The sequence below is a fragment of the Neopelma chrysocephalum genome, unplaced genomic scaffold (genome assembly GCF_003984885.1).
Source record: "Neopelma chrysocephalum unplaced genomic scaffold, ASM398488v2 Primary Assembly neopelma1_43, whole genome shotgun sequence".
NCBI classification, from domain to species: domain Eukaryota; kingdom Metazoa; phylum Chordata; class Aves; order Passeriformes; family Pipridae; genus Neopelma; species Neopelma chrysocephalum.
In genome coordinates, this window is record NW_020897702.1 from 15,171,977 (window position 1) to 15,195,904 (window position 23,928).

The following is a 23,928-nucleotide window of genomic DNA, read 5'->3' on the forward strand; positions in this document are numbered from 1 at the left end:
GATAAAATGTTAGGTTTTCTGAAGTCATCACAAGAATGATTGTGCAGGGACTGGAAAGAAATTTTACATGAAAACAGTGACACAGTGTCAGAACAAGTACTGGCTCACACCATATCTCCTGTCAGCCTCTGTCTCCTTGTGAACACTTCACTAATCTTTTGGATCCTGATGGAATTTAACAGCTTAGGGAGCAGAGAGTTTGTGTAATATACAATATATATAAATATACAGTATATATAAATTGATTGTTACTTGGCTTCATGTTAATTCAGCGAGGTACAGAATTTTTCATCTTGTCTGGAATAGGTGATACTGAATACTGTATAAAACATGGCTCAAATTCTTCACATAATTACTTTGGGCATCATTTCTACCAAGGGAAGCACCTCCTGCAGTGACAGCAACTGTCTTGAAATGTCTACTGCTATGCAGAGAGAGTACCTGAATCTGGGAAGGCTTGTGCTGAGGCTGGGAAGGGATACTCTTGCTTGTACTAAGTGATGCAGAAAAGGCTACATTAGCATCCTTATCTGTTCACTTTGGAGGCAGATCTAGTGTTGATAATAATTCAGAGATAAGCAGGGATAAATTAGTATCTTTAAATATAATTTCAAGATCTAAATATGTTAATGTGTCTCACTAGTGATATTATGCTATATTTTTTTAGTGTGTCTTTTCCTTAAATTCAGAATAAATAAAGGTTGTAATGCTAAAGTGAGGTTGGTGATATGAGAACACACATTTAGATGAGTAAGTTGTATTCTTACCTACTTATTAGTGTGCAGGAAATGATATTGTGTTTAATGACTAAACTTGATTTAATGGTTAGTTAAAAAACGAGAGTCAGTACGCTTAAGACAATTGTCCAATAATGGTTTTAAATTGTTTTTTAATTTTCTTTTAATAAAGTCTTTTTTTCTTGGAGAAATGCAAGTGTTCAAATTGACTACGTTGAAATGCTAATAAAAAATTGCAGTATAGCTAGAAATTAAAAAAAAATTGAATGCTGCCTTTGGAGTCAAAACACATTGAGCATAGTATGTGTCACTGGTTCTTTATTTTCATTTATGAACTAAGTTTCAGATAGACAATTGTGTTATAATCTTGTCAGCCTGTAAAAAGAAGTTTGTTAAAACGTAAAAAGATTAAAAAGGCAGATATCCTGTTTGGAGTCTGTTATCTGCCACTCAACCCAGATAAAGAGGCAGGTGAAATATTCTATAAGCATCTGGGAGAAGTCTCATGGTCACTGGCCCTTGTTCTCATGGGGGATTTCAACTTATCAGATGTCTGTTGGAAATACAATATAGCAGACAAGAAACTGTCTAGGAGGTTCCTGGAGTGTGTGGAAGAGAACTTTCTGGCACAGCTGTTGAGTGAGCCAACCAGGGGAGGTGCCTGCTGGACCTGCTGTTTATGAACTGAGAAGGACTGGTGGGTGATGTGACGGTTGGAGGCCGTGGTGATCAGGACAGGGGGATCGAGTCCACCCTCAGCAAATTCACAGATGACACTGAGCTGGGTGGGAGTGTTGGTCTGCTGGAGGGTAGGAAGGCTTTGCAGAGGCTGGATTGATGGGCTGAGGCCAGCTGTATGAGGTTCAACAAGGCCAAGTGTCAGGTTGTGCATTTGGGTCACAACGATCCCAGGCAGTGCTACAGGCTGGGGGAAGGGTGATGGAAGCTGCCCAGTGGAAAAGAACCTGGGGGTGCTGGTCAACAGTGGGTGAATGTGAGCAAGCAGTGTGGCCAGGTGGCCAAGAAAGCCAACGGCATCCTGACCTGTATCAGCAATAGTGTGGCCAGCAGGACCAGGGCAGTGATCGTCCCCCCTGTACTTGGCACTGGTGAGGCCACACCTTGAATCTTGTGTTTGGTTTTGGGCCTGACACAACAAGAAAGACATGGAGGTGCTGGACCATGTCCAGAGAAGGGCAATGGAGCTGGGGAAGGGCATGGAGCACAAGTCTTATGAAAACCATCTGAAGTAGCTGGGGCTCGTTAGCCTGGAAAAAGAGGAGCTCAAGGGAGACCTTCTGGCTCTCTACAACTACCTGAAAGGACATTGTAGGCAGGTGGGGGTCAGCCTCTGCTCCCAGGTAATAAGGGTCAGGACAAGGGGAAGCAGTCTCAAGTTGATCCAGGGGAGTTTTGGATTGATATTGGGACAAATTTCTTCGCAGGAAGGGTTGTCAAGCACTGAAACAGGTTTCCCGTGGAAGTGGTGGAGTCACCATCCCTGGAGATATTGAAAAGACATGCAAATGTGGCACTTGGGGACATGATATAGTGGTGGACTTGGCAGCGGTGGGTAAATGCTTGGACTGATAAAAAGTCTATCCCTATCTTTCTCATAGACCCCCTATAAGTATTGAAAGGCTGCAATAAGGTCACCCTTGTGTGCTCCGCGCTGAACAGCCTTAGCTCTCTCAGCCTCTCTTTGTAGGAGAGGTACTCCATCCATCTGATAATTTTTGTGGCCCTCTTCTGGACCTGTTCCAACAGGTCCATTATAATGATCATTCTTATAGTCTTTGAGTTTAGCTCCCTCTGGCTGTGAAACCACAGGAAATTTTTTCCCCTATTAATTAGTCACCCATGGATTACTTTGTAAGTTCAGAGAGGCAGGCAGTCTCAAGGATCCCTTTCTGGCCAGCAGTCATGGTGGAAAAACGTGAGATTTTTTCCATGATTGGCATGTGTATCTGAGTTCACAGATCTGCTAAGAGTGTATGAAATGAATACCGGAGTCTCTGGAAATCAAACCTGTGAGCCAGTGAACTTACTAAGAGACTCCTGATATCTGCTGGGTGAGCAGTTGCCATTACACCTCTGCAGAGATAATGTAGCTTGGAATAAGATGTTAGAGTAGCAATTCATGCTTGTTAAGGTTCCCAGAAGCTGTAAAACATGGCAGAACTTATGCAGAAAATATATTCCGTTTATAATAACCAGAGAATTAACAGATACACACTGAATGACTTTCTGTTACTGGTTCAGACTCAAATGCTGTCTTTTAGTAGGAAGTCAAGAATGGGAGAACTCCAATGTAGGAAAAAATTGCTGTTAATTTTCATCCTTCAAAGCTCTTAATAAAGCAGTGTATTAAAACTTTCTAATTGCAACTGAGGACAAAAGAATCTGAGGTGCGCTCTGCTCTAACTGGCAGTTGTTGATGTTAAATATCAAAAGATGGCTTGATAAGCACTACACGGGCACAGAGGCTTAATTAATTCAGAGAAATCAGCAAGTTTTGTCTATGTCACACTGAAGTAATACTTGTAGCCACATTATTTCCTTTTGTATTTTTCCTGCTGCTCATCAGTCATTTAAAAATTGATTTAATTTTTGAAACTTCTTGGTTTAAATTTTGCATTCCCCACCAGATCAAGTTACAGTCCAAGCTCAGGTTTTTTTTCTGGAGGAAAAACATCAGCAGTGGAGGCTCCAAATTATGTAAAGAAGTTAAGATGTATAATGTATTTTAATTGAATAGGAAAGAAAATTGCCTCTAAATGTGCACTTTTTTAGGGACCTCTTTGTTCCCAAGTGTAAAATTACTTCTTTGGGATTTCTAATGTAGGAGAAATAGAATAATATGGGATGGATTGACAGTAGTGCTACTCAGTGATAAGTCAGGAAGTGAATGTCAGTGGGTGACTAGGAGGAAAGGAATGATTGCCCTATAGAAAATAATATGCTAGTACTCCAAATATATAAATTATTTGCTAATTAGTTGATGAAATATCCTTTTTTTCATAACTCACATTGCTTAAATTGAATAGCAGATATTGAGTCATTTAAAAGGCAATTTTGTGTGACAAACAGGAGCTTTTACAGGGCAAACTTGTTGCACTGAGGCTGTTTTGTCTGTATTAGATTAATGTAAGTGCGAACTAGAGATGACAAGCTTGTTTAATTAACAGTGCCATACTGTTAATCAAATATAACCAGCATGTCTACTGAAAGACAGGCTGAACTGGGGACTTTATTCCACTGACTGTATTGACTAGATCTTCATTACCTAACTTCATTATAGAAGCTTAGATGTTTTATTTAGATGTAACTATATGAGGTGTTTTAATCTTGAACTATGTCCCATATTGAGTATCCGAGTGTACAGTTCTCTGAAAGAGATAGGGAAGGTATGGTTATCTAAGAGCATGCATGTGCCTTCAGCTTGTGTTTTAATGATGTAATAGGATCTGTTAATGCTGGTGAAATTCAAGCTGGAAAGAACAGCATGTGAACCTGTTACTTGGTTTTACTGCCTTGCCTAGAAATTTTATCTGGGTGCCTAAAAACTTAAGTTGGAACTTACCAAGTGTATTTTCTTGAATGTTATATAGTACCTGTAAAAGGCAGTCTCTCCAGCAAACTTCATGCAGTAATGGTTGCAACATCTCTATCTTCACTTTGAAGTGATGGCAAGCTCAGCAAGGTAGGTTGACTATAGTTCTGGCACGGGGCACGTACACTATGTTTAGAGAAAGCAGTGCTTAGTGTGCCTGGCCCCCCCCGTTTCTTGTCAGAAAAATGAAAAAGAGTGTGGGACTATATTCTGGTTGTCATGGACTCAAGCTTCCCTGCTGGGAGAGCTGAGGCTGAGCGCTGACCATGAGCTTGGGTGTCAGTAGGTTTGTCTGTGGTGGGATACTGACAATGCGGGCATACCTAAGAGAAGTAGGAGAAATATCCTTGGATTCTGAACGATTCTCTTACAAAAAAATTCATGTTACTCATATTGCCTACGTGTTTGCATCTGGACACCATAAGTTTCTCAACAGTTTTTCTAACCTATAAATATTGCTTTATATTCCCACACTGATGCTGTTTTTCAACCAAGATAAGTGCTTTTCAGTAATTGAACGTTTCTGTTGGGTACCTAAAACACTGTGACTGTTCAGGGTGTAAAACGTTATTGTAGAATAATCTTATTTATTTATAAAACCAGCAAAATTTTGGAAATTGGCTTTGAAATAGGGGAGAAACGTAGTTTTTAGGACATAAAATGTAATTGATTCTCCCTCTATTTCCAGGTACTGCCATTGGAAAACAGAATGAAGGACACAACACGTTTCCCACAGGCATTGAACATTGGGATGGGAATAGTCATGACCTTGTATATCTCACTAGCCACTCTGGGATATCTGCGGTTTGGGGATGAAGTCAAAGGCAGCATAACTTTAAACCTGCCACAAGATAAATGGTGTGTATGTGACTTAAAAGCAGTAATCTAGAAAGCATGAATGTTGCAAAGATTGTTCTATGCCTCAATGCTGTCAGGCTTATAATTGATAGATGCTCAGACTTTTAATGTATGTACTGTGTCTGTGCCTTCTACATTAGAGCTATGGTCCTAGCCAGCAATTTCTTACATATTAAAAGGACTTGGATATGGAGACAGATCAATGATCTTTATTATAAATTATTCCATCTCTAGCAGAAGCTAGTTCCTGGACTGTTCAAGAGGAGAATATGCAGTTTGCAATCAGCTATAACACAGTTCTAAAAACAGCTACTTTTACCTTGGATATCCTGGTAATATCGTGCTCTTTTTTACTGTAATCACTGAGTTTAGCAGGTAAACAACTGGGATGTAAGACACCAAAGCTGAATGATTTGTAGTTCAAGTGCAAGTTCATGGATAACATGTAATAATGGCTTCCTATCAGGAAAGTGAAGCTTATGCTTGCCAGTGTCTCAAGGATATTATAATTTTTCTTTAGCTTTTTTTTTTATGCTTTGAGAGCTCCACGTGTCACATGCTAAAGAAGCACTGAAGACAATTTCAGCTGGTGCAGTGTTAGTTCTGTATCTGTCTGTGGATGGATATATATACTCTAACTATTAATTTAAAGATAACTCTAAATTTTTTTAGTACTTTTATGTCTGATGGACCTAAACTTAGACATCAATGCACAAGTATTAAAACTGAAAAGTATTTTAATGTTTTCATTCTAATCAAATAATGTGTTACAGGTTATGTGCTTGCATCTACTTGTTCAGTGTCTGTTGTGGCAGCTTATTGAAGTAGTGAAATCTCACATTATGTGGGAAAAGAACCCTGCTTTAATGAACTGAGTGCTGACTCGATTTTTACTCTTTGAAAAAGAGGAGAACGTGTGTAAAGAATGTTCTTAATTTTTAGGTGTTACTTTTTCACTTTTTCTTCCTTTTCATTCCTTGGAGTCAGTATGAGCCATGCATTTTTAATATTTTTGTTTAATTGCCTGACTGATTGCAGTGTTTAATACATGAAAATATATAATAAAATGGGTCTTGAAGGATGAAATTTTTTTGGTTACTAGAATTTCCATCTGTTGCTTGTTTACTTGTTTTGTTTTTATACTGCTGTTGTAAAAACTGAGATTTGTCCCTCAGTTTTTTTCCATTTTATGGGAAGTTTTTTTGTTTGTTTGTTTTTTTTTTTAGCTTTGGGGAGTTTTGTTTTCCTGTTTTGCCTGTGGTTCTGGTTTTTGGGGATATTGCTCACAATATATATTTGTATTCTTTCATTGTACATAGATACACGAGAAGTTTAGCAAGACCAAGTGCAAGGCAGGGCAATCCCAAGCATGAATACAAGCTGGTCAGAGAATGAATTGAGACTAGCCCTGGGGAGAAAGTCTTGAGGGTGTTAATGGAGAAAAAGCTTAATGTGACCTGGCAATGTGTGCTCACAGCCCAGAAAGCCAGCTGTGTCCTGGGCTGCCCCAAAAGCAGTGTGGCTTGCAGGTTGAGGGAGGTGATCCTCCCCCTCTACGCTGCTCTTTTGAGACCCCACCAGGAGTGCTGCATCCAGCTCTGGGGTCCTTAGCACAAAAAAGATGCTGACCTGTTGGAACAAGGCCAGAGGAGAACCTAAAATAATCATAGGGCTGGAGCACCTCTCCTATGACATGCTTAGGAAGCTGGGGCTGTTCAGTCTGGAGAAGGCACTGGGGAGACCTTAGACCACCTTCCAGTACCTAAAGAGGGCTTACAAGAGCGCTGGAGAGGGAGATTTTGCAAGGGCATGTAGAGATAAGACAAGGGGGAATGGCTTTAAATTAAAGGAGGGCAGGTTTAGATTAGATATTAGGAAGAAATTATTTGCTATAGGGGTGGTGAGATACTGGAACAGGTTGCTCAGAGAGTTTGTGGATTCCCCATCCCTGGAGGTGTTGATGACCAGGCTGGATGGGACTCTGAGTAACATGATCTAGTGGAAGGTGACCCTACCCATGGCAGCGGGTTTGGAAGTAGATGATCTTTGAGGTTCCTTCCAATCCAAACCATTCTCTGATTCTGTGACATTAGAAAAACCCAGGAATATTCAAATGTTCAATGCATCCATTCTGTCTGTGTGATGCATCTGAAAGGGAAAATACTTCTATTTCAAATATTACATGGCAGTGCTTGTTGTTTGTAAGATTAGTGAAAAGTTTGTTTTAAATGGTAGCTCTGGGTTTATTTGTGCCTTAAGAGAAGTGCTCTTAAAAAACAAGGAGTGAGAGGAATGTGGAATACTTACTGTTGCTTTTTATTGCACTCGTGCAAGCAACACAATGAACTTTATTCTGCATCCCTGCTGTCTAACAGAGCTATTCACATGAGTTTTCAAGTAGCTCTTGGCTACAGTGCAGATGTGATGATGATGTTTATCCTGATGGCTTTGCAGGACTAATGCATAGAAAGAGATAATAAAAGAGATGGAAACTGGTGCTCTAAAGGGTAGGAAATTGGCATTCTAAGTGTAATAACCTCAAAGCTACTCAGGGCACATATCTACAGTTAACAAAGTCATCTGTTTTTGTCTTACCCTGGATAGTACCCCAGAGCAGCAAACAAAATTTGGAGAAGCGGCTCATTGGTACACCCAGGGGTTGTGATGTACGATGCTGTTGCTGTGCAATACTGTGGGTCTGCCCGATACAGTACTGAGGGGCAAGAGATTGCAATCACTGTGCTAACAAAACAAATTTCCAGTGAACAGTATTTTGGTATTTGGTCCTCACATAAAAAGCCAGTAAGTTGCCAGTTTGTACTAGAGAAATGCAAGGAGCAGGGGAGGTTTTTATAAGAAGATGGTCATGCAAAAGAGCCTGGAATGTACCTAAGCAGTGAGACTTGGCTTATGTGTTCCATTCCAGCTGGACAACCCCTGCTTGAAAATAAGCCTTTCCTAGTAAAGAAAGTTAAATTAGAATTCTGCTGCTTTCTGAGTTTTATTTGATGTCCTTGCAGATGAATTTTACTGGAAAACATGCACAGACCCTGGACTGGTTAAGTGCTTAAGTTTCATTTAAATAGAAGACTGCTCATGTTCTTAAAAACATCCTGCTAGATTAGTGTTTTTGGAGGAACCACTTAGTGCAGTTCTAGTTTAGATGCTGTTTGATAGTACAAATTGTCACTCAGCATAATATATTACTTAGAATATGTTGAAAATGGACTTTAAGAGTAGTTTTCATCTTGTTTTTGCTGATCTTTTACAACTTTTTTGTGGAATCAAAGAATTCTGATTTATTTCATTAAGTAGCATTTCTCTTTTTACATACAGTTAGCTGCTTGGAAAATTAGTAATTATTGTCATGTGACCATCAGTTTGAAATAAGTCCTGCAGTATTTGCAAATGTAGATTATGGAAAATTGTGCTTCAGTACTTGGTAGCGTCCTTGGTTCAGGTCTCATAAAATCATAGAATGGTTTGGGTTGGAGAGGACCTTTAAAGATCATGTGTTCCAACTGCCCTGCCATGAGCAGAGACATCTTTCACAAGACCAGGTTGCTCCAAGCTCTGTCCAACCTGGCCTTGAATGCTTCCAGGGATGGGGCATCCATAGCTTCTCTGGGCAACCTGTGCCAGTGGCTCACCACTACCATACAAACACTATAGTATATTGAAGTTTGACGAGGCTTTACATGGTACTAATTAAAATGAAAGCTTAGTGTAATTAATTCCCTATTTGGTCTAACTGTATTGTTATGCAAGTTTTGTTACAGTACTTGCCAACGTTTCTACCCTTAAAAGAGGTACAATGAAATGTCAAATGTAGAACTGAAAAGAGGTTTAGCACACATGAATGATTTACATTTTTATTAAAAGGTAGCCTAAGGAGCTGTCTTTATCTGACTGGATTATAATAGTAAATTACTAGTAAAATCACCTCAATAATATAAAAATTGTTTTCTAATTTGGAAGGTTTTAATCCTTGTAGAGCTATAGAAAATTAGTGTAAGGGAGACGCTTACTTTGAACAAGTTTTGTATTTAAAGTTTTGAATCCTGTTTTTGAGGATTTTTAAAAATTGTTTTTGTAAAGGTTTGGGATGGTCTGAAGCCTGAGGATTAGAGGTGAATTGTGGGTAGCTGGTCAATTTTTCTATTTTTAATTGGCTAAAATCCATCTAAACTTCTGGAATAAGGACAGTCATGCAGAATTGATAGAAAAGTGACTTTTTTCCTTGAAATTTCTAAAAAGAAGTGTGTCACAAAAGCTGTGGCTTCTAAACTAGCTACACCATTATGTCACCACAGAAATTGATATAATTGTTTTTTTGTCCATTTGAATATGCCTTTGGGGCTTCACTGAGTTGTGTACAGTGATGGTCAAACCTTTGTTACAGATATTTTAGAACCTATTCGTCAAAATGTATTTTTAGTTGAAGCGTATTTTTCTTTTTTCCCTCATATCATAGAATCATAGAATGTGTATATATATAAAATATATATATACATACATATATATAAAATAATTACTTCTGTGTATGTGTTCATCTAAAAAAAAAACCAACTTATTGGTTTGTTAGCAGTCTTTTAGTATCATAAAAAATTGAAAACTTGCTGACCTTCTTTGTAGCTGTGAGATGAGAAACACCTAAGACTGAGCTGAAAGGGCTATTCAAGTTCACCAGCGGTTCACCACTCCAGTGTTCAAAACCATTACTGTCTGTGTGTTCTACACATCCTTCAAAATGTTGAAGGAAGGATGATGGAGGCATCCTGTTGTGGTGAGAAGAGCTGAGCTGTATGGATACAAATTTTGCCATGTTGTGCCATTTGGCCACAGGACAAGGGGGCAAAAGCAGTCCTGGCTGGACTTTATTTACTTGTACAGATGCAGACTGTGACATTCAAAGAGGAAACACTTTGAGTGACCCCTGCCAGGCTTTGAGAGATACAGAGATGAAGATTCTACTTGTTCTTTCCCTACCTTTGCTGCTGTTTTTTCTTTTCTTATGCATGTTGCCTTTGCTTCAGTTCAATCTCTCTTTAAGGGCTGAAGCAAAAAAGAAAAATGTTTTTTATGAGAAATATTCCCTTACTCATTTGTGAACACACAATACCCCATGGCAAATGAACTAAACCCTTACCCAAAGTTTTAATAATGTCCTTAGTTGCATTCTTAGAAAGAAAATCGTATGAAGAGACTCATAATTTCTATCAGTTGACTGCAAGCAGACCTACGACAAATGCTTTTAGTTTATGCAGCATGGATTTAAACTGCATCTAAATTTAAAACTGTTGGTAGTGTGAATAATTCTTTGTCACTTGTTTACTCAGCCACACGTAGCAGTGATAAGGTGTCTGCACTTCCCGTTTCTTGGAAGGTTTACTCTAGATGGCTTATCTTCTGCTGGTTGGCTTATCTTCTGCAATTTCTTAGGCCGTTTTAATGTAACATTCGTGTTTGCTGGGGGAAAAATATATTTTTCACATATATATATATATATATTTAGGCTTAGTGCCATTGCCAAGCTGATTTTTTAATGAAGAGTTTACAACTTACGTGAATGTGTGTAAATGTTTCCAATAGGTTATATCAGGCCGTAAAAGTGCTGTACTCCTTTGGGATTTTTGTGACCTATTCGATTCAATTCTATGTCCCTGCGGAGATTCTCATTCCAGTTGTCACTTCCAGCGTGAAGCAGAAGTGGAAGTTATTCAGTGAGCTTGTGGTGAGAGCACTATTAGTCTGCTCAACTTGTAAGTATGTGCACAACATCCATAAAAAATCTTGCTGTTACATTTTGTTGGGACTTGCTTATTTAAATATGTGTTTTGTTGTTTATTTTTCCAGAGGCTAGCAATCCTGAAATTTTGCTTCAACAATTCACTATATTTTGACTTACATGAAAAAAGGAATCTAATGCTATATTTGTATTTTAACCACACTCGGTTTATAGGTGTGACAAATTATTTGACAACCATATCTTTTGCCAGTAATACCCTAAAGCTGCCAATTTGAACTTTTATTTGGAAAAAAATTATTTTTTTAAAGTGAGACACACATTGCTGATACATGTCCACATTTATCTATTGATCTGCAGTACCTACTTGTCATGGAGAAATCCTTTCTCTGTTTTGTTGATCTGAGGATGAAGCCTAAAGGTGTGTTGGTCTGTATCCATTAAATTGCACTGACAGACATGGATGCCTGGTCACAAGAGTTCATGAAGGGACACTTATTTTAGGTGATAATGCTCCAAAGTAGTTTTGCATCTCTGTCCTCACTGCCTGTTGCTCCTGTTGTTTTTGTCGCTTGTCCCCTAATCTTCCCATCCCTCCTACTAGCTCGTTGAGATATCACAGATGCTAGTAGAAGTCAGCAGTGCTTATGGAATAGTGAGTATGGTCTCATCTAGGAATCGATACTTCTGAAGATAATAAACTGTGGAGGAAGTTAACTTTGTCTTTACAGCTCCCACCTGAAGTGCTGAATAACATAGGATGCTTTTCTCAAGGATGTTATAAAAAAATTGCTTCTAGTACAAAGTTGGCCTCTCCACCATGTGTACTGAAACGAGCTGTTATTACCTTAAAAACAATCAAAACTGCTAAACAAGCAAAAAAATGCTAAACCTTGTTTTTTAGGGAAAATGTTGATTAAAGAGAAGAGTTTTGGTTTGTTGTCTCAGTTCTCTCAGTGAATGCTGACCAGTAGCTCATGTGCTGGATGACAGCTAAGAATTGTTGTCCAAGAAAACTTGAACATCTAGTGAGACCTTCTTAAGGTCAAGCCAGTTGAGAAAAACTGGCTTGTTTTTGTCAGTGCGATTTAATTGCTACAGTAAGCAAAGGCAAATACCATCAATCTAATAAATTGCTGCTCTGAAAATACATCTGCTTTGTAGAATTAAAAAAAAACAACAAACAAACCCCAAAGGTTTTCTTGAGTAATGAAGTGCATATCTCCTGAAGCACCATATAATCTGTGTTCTGCTTCAAGTGATCAAGGTGTTTAGATTTTAGATTGAAGATATATGAATAGCTCTTGTAATACCTGTGAGTCATCTATATCAGAATGCTTCAAGGTCCAAAATGCTTTTTTATTGTCTCTCTGGGACACTGAGAGATGATTAGTAAGATCTCCAGTCCTCACTGCACCTTGCTGTTATAAGGGCTTCAACTTCCACTCACTCTCTATTGCCCTTTGTGTGCCTCTTATCACCTGCCCTGGTAATGGTACCACAAGAGATTTGAAAAGGTAAGAATCTTGTTAGATCCAAACTGTTGTTTACAGCCAAAGGTTTTAGGAGTTTATCGGTGAAAGATATTTTCATGTATGTGTGTAATGAGAAGAGCCACTGGTGAACAGGCTTAAACGTTTCCCTGTTGGACTTAGGAAAATTATAAATGACTTCATGATATTCAGCCATAGGTTTTTGTGGGGTTTTTGGCCTTTTTAATTACTGAGTAGCCTGGAAAGAGAAAACGGGGGAAGTATCCAAGAAAAGAAAGTAGAAAAACAAAGAAAATTTGCTATATATATGTAAAGATATATTTATATAAAATATACAACTATCCGTATAAAGATATAACATTAGAATCCTATGTATTTGTTTCTTTGAAAAAAATGTGTAATAAAATTGGACCTGTTTTATACCATTGAAACTTACCTGTGATATGAATCTCTAAAATGGACCTGCTGAAGTGCTACAGGTTACTGGGATATTTGAGGATATTAAATTGTTTGCTGCAAGACACAGAAAAGTAAAATTAAAAGTTTGCTCTTAAATGTTTGATATTTGCCAGGCTGTTCTGTGATATATTTTTCCTAGTTGTTGTTTCAGGATTTTTTCAAGGGGTTTCTACAAATTGTAGATTCTACAGTATCTATAATACCTTTTCACCAACATTTGTATAAGCTCCCATGCTTACATTCATCTTCTATTCATCATTTCTCATCAAAGTACTGGTTTTATACAAAATTGATTTAAATAGCTTCACTTTTCACTTAGCTTCACTTTGTCTAAGTGCAGAACACAGTTCCTAAAATGATTCAGAAAGTGTTTCTTTAATGGAAAGTAAAAATCCAAAACCTTTTAAATTGAATTTTAGAAATTAAGTGGTTTTGATATTGGTGATGGAATATGTTGTAATGTCTGGACCATTCAGAGGTCATACACTGATTAAAGGGACTCTGCTTGCTTGAAAATAATTTTCTGAGAATAGAAGCTTAAGCTGTGTTGCTAGTAATGCATTAGCTTTTTAAGAGAAGACTTGAAAAATCAGTTATTACTGATTTTTTGGGCTTTTGCATTACTCATATTATATAATGATTTTATCGTTGCAGTTTATGAGAAACTTTGTTGGGGAAAAAGCCTTCAGGCTTCAGACTTGGGACGGAGAGAAATGTACCCATCCCTTGGAAAGTTCATGTTTGGGCTGAGTGGTTGTTGCTCTGCAAGTAGGTCAGTCTTGGCTCGCTGAGCCATTCTCAAAGAGCACTGAGATCATGTGGAGTCTTTCTAGGCAGAATTGGTAGTTAAAAGTATTCACAGGACTGCTTTTACCATATTGGAAAGGAAGTTACAAAAGGTTTAAGAACAATGTTCACAGTAGCTGTCTGAATTTTCACATCTGTTCTTAGCATCTTCTTCCAGACTGTGACACACTCTGTTATTCAAAGTAAAAGCAAATATTTTTGCTGGGACCGTACTAGATTGGCAAAACCATGCTTTTCCTTTGGTTATAGCTCCTTGCCAGTACTTTTTGGGCAAGGACACAGTGAGTGCAAATGATTTGGCAGACTTTGTTCCTACTGCTTTTTTCCCATCCTCCAGTTTACTGTTAAAATAGCATGTTAGTATTGCGTGGGTCAGATGCTTTTGAATTTTAAGGAAAAGATGGGAAACTGAGAGTTTCCACATTGTTTGATACTGAAGACTTCTTTCTATTCCATTTGCAAGAGACATACTGTATTTTGGATTTCGGGTTTCACTGTATAGGGTGTAGCAAGTTAGAAGATCCCACCATACTGCATAAATCTTGACACTAAGCCATTGTTTTACAAACTGAGATGAGCACCTTTGCACTGAGTGGAGGGATGCACTAGGCTTGTGTTAAAAGTCCAACCTAGAGCTGGAGACTGGGTTTCGTAGTTGTTGAAAGCAGGTGGGAGCTAGACTTGTAGCTAGCTAGGCAATAATAGGATTGAAAGTTGGACTAAGCATCACTGTGGTGGGCAAAGTTAGAAATTAGAAACACATACAAATAGAAGGAATAGGGCAAGAGCCACCATAGGATTTGGGAAGTGCTGAGAACAGATATGCAAGTGCAGTATTTTGTGGATACTCACGAGCTGCCTTTGGATTGTGCTTAGAAGTTCATCACTATAGGATTGCTCCATGTAGGCAACTGTCTGTATTTTGGTCTCTGCCTGGTGACTTACCAGCTTTGTCCTGTGGTGTGTCAGTTCAGCTCACTGTGTTAGTTACAGACACTCCTTTTAATACATAAGAGGACAGAAAATCTATCTGATTGTGCTCAGATAGTACAACCACATCCTTGTGGTTGCTGTAGGTTCTGTTACTGTTGCATATGCATTTTTATATGAACTGTAAGTGCTTTACATTTATTTTTCTCACAGGTTTTTGCTTAGTGTTTGTGGTATTTGAATGTCAAATAACTTCAGTACTTTGAAATATTTATCAGGAGGGAATTTTTGTAATGTTAAAAGTATTTACCCTGATTTTACATATTTAAAACACATGTCACAAAAGTACTTTGGATCTGTGTTTGCTGCATCTACTTTGGTAAAGATTGGGCATCAAACACATGGTTCAGCCCTTAGCCTGTTACGTCGTAGAATTGTGGCTCCAGCACACTGGGATAAACTATTAAAGTGTGAAGCTTTTTTAGTTTGCTTCTAAAGGAACTGGACCATCCTGGATGAATTTATTAAAGATTTGTAAATATCATTACACAGAATGATATGTTTTGAGAGGCCAGCTTGCCTGGGTGACCAAGAAAAAAAACCCTTTTACTCAAATAAGTTCTGTTTAGCGCATAGCTTGAAATAAACTGCCATTGTATCATGAGAGCTTTTTACTCTCCCTTGCTTATCTAGTACTGAGGTCATGGTGACTCCAGGAGGGTAGAGTTTGGAGAAGTTTTGTTTAGCTTAAGCAATTAATTCTCCTGGGTTACCAACTTCAAAATACGCTGAGCACTTGGAGATCAAGAGAAGATCTTCCAAGCATTACTCAGTATTGATGCTAAATGGCATCAAACATTCACTTCTGTTGAAGTGAAATGTTGCAGTAAAAATTGTGATTAAACAGTTTAGGATGGGGCAAGACTGCAAGTGTCCAGTAGAATGAAAATGTAAATATCTCACTTACTGTCTGGCAAAGGCTTACTCATGTCTTCTGACCAAAGGGCACTGAAATTAAATGTTCTTGCTGGATGTGTTGGAAGCAGTATGGAAAAAAAAAAGGCAGTATTGAGAAAATATTTCATCTGAAATGGTGGCAGCAAATCCTTGAAGAAGTAAAGGAATAAAATAGAAAAGAACAATTTAAGCATTACTTTCATTTTTAAACAGTAAGTTGTGTTTGATTTATTAAAGATAGTAGTGAAAGAATTTTTTTTTTTGGTGGATTGGTAAAATCTGCTGAAGAACATCAGAAAATATAATGAAGAAAGCCGGAGTCGAGCATTAATTGTATCTTTCATCCACATGAGAAGTATAGATTATTATTTTTAATAGCTTAATTTAAGGAATGGAGCTGTTAGTGAGCTGCTTGCGATTAACTCTGAGCTTAGTGTGTAATTTTACCAAGAAAAGAATAAATGCATTATTCAGTTGAATTATCAATTACACTTTTCTAAATATTTCCCCATTTTAACTGTACCTGGTTTTAGGAAAGAACAGTTCTTCATGCTGAACAATTAGACACAAGATAAGATGATATTTACCAGATGTCTTACAGTGATTAATGACATTGTGCCAATAAAATACCTGCTTAGAGGAGCTGCAGGAGAGGTAACATGAAGGAGTTTTAAGATCTATATAGATAGGATAAAGCGATAATCATTTATGCAGAAGTGGCTTTTGTATCAGTTGTTAGACACAGATTTTTTTTTTAATAAGAGTTTGTTCATTTTAAAGGGTAGTATTAATGACAGAAAAATTGAATAGATAAATTGGTGAATTAAGAAACTTCCAGATGGGATTTAAAATAATTATGTGAACTGCTAACAGGCCCCTCAAAGTGGGCTTAAACACAAAGTATTTGTTTATGAATTGTCCAAGGAATAAAATGAAATGTTTGATTACTTCAGTTAATTTTTTCCAGTACGTAGTGTTTTTTTGGTTGGTTTTTTCCTTTTTTTTTTTTCAATGCAGGTAGCTGGTGAGCATAATTCTTACTTCCCAGTAGAAGATCCTGTGCTGTGGTTTTGAGACATGAGAATAGGTGTCATTGTGTGGTTTTTGGACATATCCTGAGGTATGAGAAATAGATTTGTGAAATCAGTTTCTTTCAACCTTAAATCTCTTAACTTCAGAGTTATATCCTGATTATGATTCCTTTCTTTTGATGTGCCATATGAGTTATGTCACATCTTATGAGTAGCTGTTGGTGTAGGCATTGATTTATGTACATATAATAGCTAATGTTCTTTTTAATAGTCCAAATATTATTTTTTAACCTGATTTTTATATATGGATGCCAGATGTCTATGGTTTATAATTAATGGTTAGATGTTATGGATTATTTGAATGGCGCTAGAAGTGTTTCTTATTGCTGGTTGTTCTAGAGATGTTAACTTGTGAATATATTTCCTAGGTATAACCCTAGTGACCAGCAGAATGGTCTAATGTTAGTATTCATCATTACAAATTCTTATATTTTAAAAGCCTTATATAGAAAGTTAAGCTGTGAAGCAAATTCCTGAAAAGTTAAAGCAATTCCTACTTTATCTGTTTTGGGTTTTTTAATTACTTCGGTGTAGGTTGGATTTCTGTCTGCTCAGGTGTTAATTAGGATTTTGTGAGTAAATTTAGATTTTGAAATGCAGCTCTTTTGCAAAAAAAATTTGTAGGTATGGGACAGGAAAAAAAGTATGGGCTTGAATACCTCACTGGAGATATTCAAGAACTGTCTGGATGCAATCCTGTGCAATGTGCTCTAGAATGGCCCTTCTTGAGCAGGGAGGTTGGATCAGATAACCTACTGTGGTCCCTTCCAACCTGACCCATTCTGTGACTCTGATTCTGTGATTTGTGATTAAGGTGAAAAATGGAAAATTTTGAAAGATTTGTAATAAGAAAATTTAAAATATCTGTAATAACTTCGTCATCAAATTTGTTTGGTTTTTCTTTTTGAGGCATTTGTTTCATTATTTACAAAAAAAAAATAATTCAAGAACAAAGTTTTGCAGTGCATTTATGTATTCTGAAGCAGTTAATCCTATTCTGGGGCAATACTTATTTTTAGATTTTTAAAAATTATTTTAATTATTAATATTTTTAAAAACAATGTATGATTCCTTTTTGCAGTCTCCTTTGCAAATTGTATTCACTTATGGTGCAGTGCAAGTTGGAGATTCATAATACCACTTACATGTCAGTCCGTGCTCTGAAGATCTGAAGTCATGCATGGCATATGTTACAAAGTATTGTGTGGGTTTAGACTCATCTAGTTTAGCTTGCAGGACTCTGTTCTCCATATCTCTACACCTGCAATGGTCATGCTAACTAGACTCCTTGTAAGGAGCAGAGAGGAACACATGCTTGGAAGGGCACAATTTGTCAGGTCTAGTTTACATATTTGCTTCAGGACAAGTTGAACTGAGCCAAAGAAGTGCTTATTTTCTTCTCTGGCGTGTTTGAAGGAATAGATGTGAGAAACATATCCAGCATTTAATATGATGAATCATTCGCAGGAAGAGTGAGGTGACGCTGAATATGATGCTCAGTTGCCTGCAGTTCAATCCCATTTTCCCTTCCTAACAATAATTTTAAGACTAATCAAGCCTGCTTTTATTTTTTTGTTCCACTTTGTTTTCCATCTGTGCGCTTACAAATATAATGAAGGATGATATGAAAATTCTTTGTCCAAATAACAGATAAATATATATATTTATATATATCTATTCTCTAGCTCATGGAAAGCGAACTTTATATTTGTAATATTTCAATAATTCTTGCATTTGTGTCTCTCCATTATTTTAGCCCATTATATCTCTATGCATGAACTGGCTTAGAAGAGGAAGTTATTATTGGGTTTCTTCTTAAATGCCGTACATGAGCCAGTGATTTTCTGTCATGCTTATTGAGTGGAGCAGCTATTTTTGTATGTCCCCCTTATACATTTTGCATCTATCCAGTACTCCATGACTTGAAATTTCCTTTAAGATCCAAAGATTCCTAAGGGGAAAGTAAAGGATTTGGCAGATGGAAAACACCAGTTTCTTAGTGCACAGTTAAGAGGAAATAGATAACAATGGTTGGCATTTTAAAAAATCTCCCCATTTTTTCCAGGGGATTGGCATATGTCTTCCTTCCTCCTTTTTGATATGCAACAACACAGAGGGGAAAAGGTATATTGAGTTAATGGGAATACCAAAAGTAATAGCATGCCATGCTTTGCTTAGTTGGTTAATCTGAGTTGATTATTGAATATATATCTGTACTTTTTCACTTGATAAAGTGCACAGTGTAGACATTACAATAATGAACAACATTGATTTACAATTACAGAAGGTCTAAAGAACCTGTGCCACAGGAGACATCCCATTCTCTTTTTAGTTTTTATGTTTTCGTAGACCTGCACTGTGGACCCAGACCTTTGTCCTGGCACAACCAGAAGAGCTGTGTTCTAGAGTTTAGGAGATAGAGCTAGAAAGAGGAATATCTTTACAGTATGTTTTTATGATACATGAGTCAAATTAACATCTCACTGCTTACAAATGTAGAATATCTTTCTCTTCTCTGTGGTTTTCTTTATCCCACCATAGCATAGCAAGTGAATGGAATATATTGTTTTTTGACTTGAAGTAATTGCTCACTGATAAAGCTGTTCTGTAATGCATCAAAATAAAAATTCTGTGTCTTGATCTTTGAAGTTAAATTATGGTCTTTATTTCACATGGGGTGTTGTGGCAAGGTTATCTGGACTGTAGTTCTTCCTTTGGTTAAAAATATCTTGAATCACGTTGCTGTCCTAATAAACTGGTATGAACCCCCTAACTACTTTAAAGTCAGGTTTCCAAAGGAATTAAGTGTATACAATTGTTCCATCAACATACACTCCGTAAGTAGCTCTGTCTTTGCTGGATTAACATCAACACATTTTTGTTCTTCAGCACAACTCAACTCTATTTCTGTGAATGGCTGCTTTTTCACTCCACTCACTGGTACATGCCCATGATCTTGCTAGTTGCATCCTCCTTTCAGATCTCAACTATTTTTTCTGAAAAACCACTCAGTCTCTTATTCTGTGTTTATCCACTGTTTATCCAGTAACCAGAAACTTTTTATTTTGTAATTTTGCTGCATTTATTTTATTTTTTCCTTTTTTATTTGTCTGCCTTTCCCTTTATTTTATGGTTTAATTGTCGGACATTATTAATCTGTAATATCAGACAACAAACCAGAGGATTATTAGTATGAATGCGTAAAATGAGCCATTACTATTATGACAAGTAATCCACTTGACACAATATATTCCAGATCTAAAGTATAAGTGGTTTGGTCAAGAGAGCTGCAATTATGTGGTTTATGTTTCCTTTCATTATCCCTATTTGATAGCTACAGACTATATTTCTTTCTGGAATGTGGAGGCAAAATTATTGCAAATGGTTGCTGCAAAGTGCACCACTGAGAATATGGCAGGAGTTTAATTTTAAGACCTGGTACTTAGACATGTAGACTAAGCTATAAGAATTTATTGTTCAGTTAAATGTACATTCTAAGTGTATGTGGAGTGTGTTTTAACATTTTGATCTTGTTTCAAGGTTGCTACCTAGATTTACTTATTTTGTGGAAGCATCCAGTAGAGTTTTGGTTGCAGGAGCACAGATTCTAGATTTATTACTCTTGGCAAAACAGGGTAATAATTTTGGAACTCATTGCATAAATTAAAGCTCTGTCTGTACAGTGAACTAATTTTTTAACATTCAATTCAAAATATTTAATAAGATAAAAAGAAATTGCAAACCAGCTAGCTGAGGTTAAGGGAAGGTTCAAGTATCATGAATGAAAACTAAAATTTTTCATTTTTGTGGCTGTTGAGCTGGATATCTAAGATCTAATTATTATTCAGTTTTGTGCCAAATAAACTGTGGATTAGTGATAAATTAGTCTACCTTTTGAGGATACAACAGTCTGATGTGGTAGTATGAGAAACTGTGAATTACTTGGCAACGTTAACATTTGTTCAGTAGGAGAAAAAGGACCAGAATCCTTTGTGGTTTGGGTCTTGCTAGGTATATTTCCATGAGTCACTGTTTTAGAAATGGCTCTTTATAGCTTTTTTAAATTGCTAGAAGGAACTACTGTCCCGTGTAGCTCTGGTGGTGTCTGCTTCCAACTGGAGAAAAATACTTGAAGTGTCAGGCATATCCATCTGGATTACAAAGATAAATCTAGTGAGTAACTATCCTTGATCTTTTGTTTATGTATTTAAAAATTTTCCTTTTTTTGTCTTGTTGTTTAGCTTTTAGCTGCCATTCTTGCTTACTTTTTGTCCACTAGGTTTAAGGATTCTTTCTTAGCATGTGTTTTGTTTCATATGTTAATGCAAGCAGGCTATAATTAAATTACAGTTGATGTATTCTTTTATAAACTAAAAAAGTCTGAGTGTAGGAAGCATTTTCCAATACTTCATGTTAAAGATAATATTTTTTTAATATAGAGTATAAAGGAGTGCTAACAATCATACAATCTCTTTCACATCTGTCAAAAAACCCAATTTTCAATACAGAGCAATAACTTTCCTACTTTTATATCTATTCTTTTATGTTTATGACCAGGTTATTACCATCTGTTGGTGACAATTACTGAAGAGCATTGTAGAATCATAGAATGGTTTGGCTTGGAAGGGACCTTAAGGATCATCTAGTTCCAACCCCCCTGCCACGGCAGGGAAACCTTCCACTAGACCAAGTTGCTCCAAGTCCCGTCCAGCCTGGCCTTGAACACTTCCAGGGATGGAACATTCACAGCTTCTCTGGGCAACCTGTTCAGTACTTCACCACCCTCACAGTGAATAGTTGCTTCCTAATCTAAATCTAGCTTGTTTTAGTTTAAAACCATCACCTCATTCTGTTACTCCAGGCCCTTGAAAAAAAGTCCCTCTCCAGCTTTCTTGTAAGCCCCTTTTAAGTACTGGAAGGTGCTCTAATATCTCCCTTCTCCTCTCCGTCAAGAGGAAAGTAGTCTAAATTGTGCTTACAGTAGTGCTGGGCTTAGAAGTATGCATTAGAACTTGGTAAGGGATCTTGGAGTCATTGTCAAGAGATTTCTGAAACCATGAGCTCAGTATCCACTGGCAGAGAAGAGGCCATTGAAGTTGTCAGAAAGCAAGACAAAGGGCGTTGTTTTGTTGACATATAAAACTTGACTTTCTATGGCTTTAAGTGTCAGTGTAGTTCTGGTCTCTGTGTTTTGACCAGGATGTAGTGGGTTGAGAGAGTATGTGGAGAAAAACAAATGTTCTCTGACTTCAGCCGACATTCAGCTCTGTGGGATTCAGTTCCTTATTAACATATGCTGGTAAATATATCTGACTTTAAATCTTGGCAAAAAAACCAACCAAACAAAAAATCCCCCAACCAACCAACCAAACAAAAAACCCCACCAAAAAAACCCAGTAGCTAATTTCTCGTGGTACTCTTACAATCTTTACTGGCAATTATCAGAGGAGTAAGTAGATAACTTATTATTTTCATTTATGTTTCCATTCTGTGCATAGTTGTTGTGTTTTGTTTTTTCTTTAGTAGATGGTTGAACCCCGAGGAAAAGAACAGCATAGTTATTAAATGGTCTGTATATGCGTAACTTTTGAGTGCTCTGCTCTTGCAGTGAGAGAGCTGGAATGACAATAATCACAATAAAAATAAACACACAAATTATTATGAGCAATTGTTTTAGCTCAATTAACTGTCATTCTATATAACATAAAATTACAGGGGGTAAGCACAATAGAAATAATTGCTATGATTAAATACGAACAAAGTGCTTGATAGCAAAATAAAGCAGGAATACATTATTACTGATTTGATTACCAAGTGCAGGGTAGCATTTTAAATTCACCAGAGATGATCAGTCTTCAACTTCATTGTGACAAAGGACTGAGTATAATAAATATTGTGATACATTTTCTCAAAAACATCTTGGGTCCTGTGTGTCTTGATTTTGCAACTTACATCTAAAAGCCGTGAACCTAATAGCATTCATGGAGCGAGTTCAAGATCGGTTCTCAATGCTGTTTATTGCCCATCTCATCCTTAGCCTTGCAGGCAAGGTTATACTTCTACTTGTTATTGAAAGTCCTCTCTTAGATAAAAAGTAATAGGAGAAGTTATTGCTAACTTTTTTGTAACTTACTTATTCAGCTGTCACTTGGAATAGCTACACTTTGCAAGTGAATATCCTAGAAAAACTTGTATGTTTATATTCAGCATAGTTCACCTGAAGTTGATTTTCTGTGTGTTGTGTTAGCAAACACTAGACACTCTGAATCTCTTTCGATGCTTCAGAGAAAACTGGAGAAGGAGTTTCTGTTTAGGATATCATTAATATTTGCTGTTTTATGTTTTGAAAAGGCTTAGCATTTCCATAAAGCTGCCTGCTGGTTTATGTACAGCTATAAAGTTATCCCACAAGCTGAGAATCAAAATAATTTTCTCTAATAATATCCCTGTGAAAAAAAATTGCAAAATGCATTATGCAACAAAACAGACTATTACATATATTCAGATATATGCCTGTGTATTTCTTAGGCAGACCACAAAACTTTAGAGAGAGAAGATCTATGAATCAGACCCAACCACTCTGGTATAAAGTCAGGTTCATTGAGTCTCACACAGCAGTAAGAGTAGGTGATCATTCATTATACTATAGGCTATAGTGTATACAGTAAGACTAGAAATCACCGAAATAATGGCTGGAATCAAAAGCATACATAATAGCTAAAATCCTGGTTAACCTTTTCCCTTAATTGCTGGCAAGTTGCATATCAGTGTTTCATGCACTAAAGTGCCAAGGCACTTCATGCAGTAAATGTATTTCTCCTACCTTCAGACCACTTTTCTGTGACCTGCTTAAAATATCTATCGTATTTATACTAATAAATTTCAATAAAACTTCTTGCTGAGATACCTATAACAATCTCTTTATCTGACACTGGAGAATTTGGATGATGCATGTATTAATATTTATACGTTTGTATATATACAGGCATGTATAAAAGAGAAAAAAAAAGTTAGATAATAGGGAGTAAAGATGTCTAACATATTTGAAGTTGTGAAAAAAAACACATGTAATTTCAGTTTCATTATTGCCATCTAAATGAATACCCATGGCTTTTTTTTTTGTCAGCCAAAGACAATTTATGATACCTCTCTCCTTTCACAAATTCATTGTACTTGAAAATGGTACAATGTTAGTAGATATTGTACAATGGATACTGGAAAGATTATTTTAATTTAA

At 36.9% G+C, this 23,928-nt stretch overlaps 1 protein-coding gene across 2 annotated transcripts in view; it reads left to right on the forward strand.

Annotated features, from left to right (window-relative positions):
* SLC36A4 (solute carrier family 36 member 4) overlaps positions 1–23,928 on the forward strand; it is a 95,008-nt gene that overhangs the window by 37,106 nt on the left and 33,974 nt on the right. For both annotated transcript variants that reach the window (XM_027677446.1, XM_027677447.1), the window contains exons 9-10: positions 5,039–5,208; positions 10,801–10,970. In XM_027677446.1, the coding sequence (XP_027533247.1) occupies positions 5,039–5,208; positions 10,801–10,970 (340 nt within the window). The remainder of the gene's footprint in view (positions 1–5,038; positions 5,209–10,800; positions 10,971–23,928) is intronic.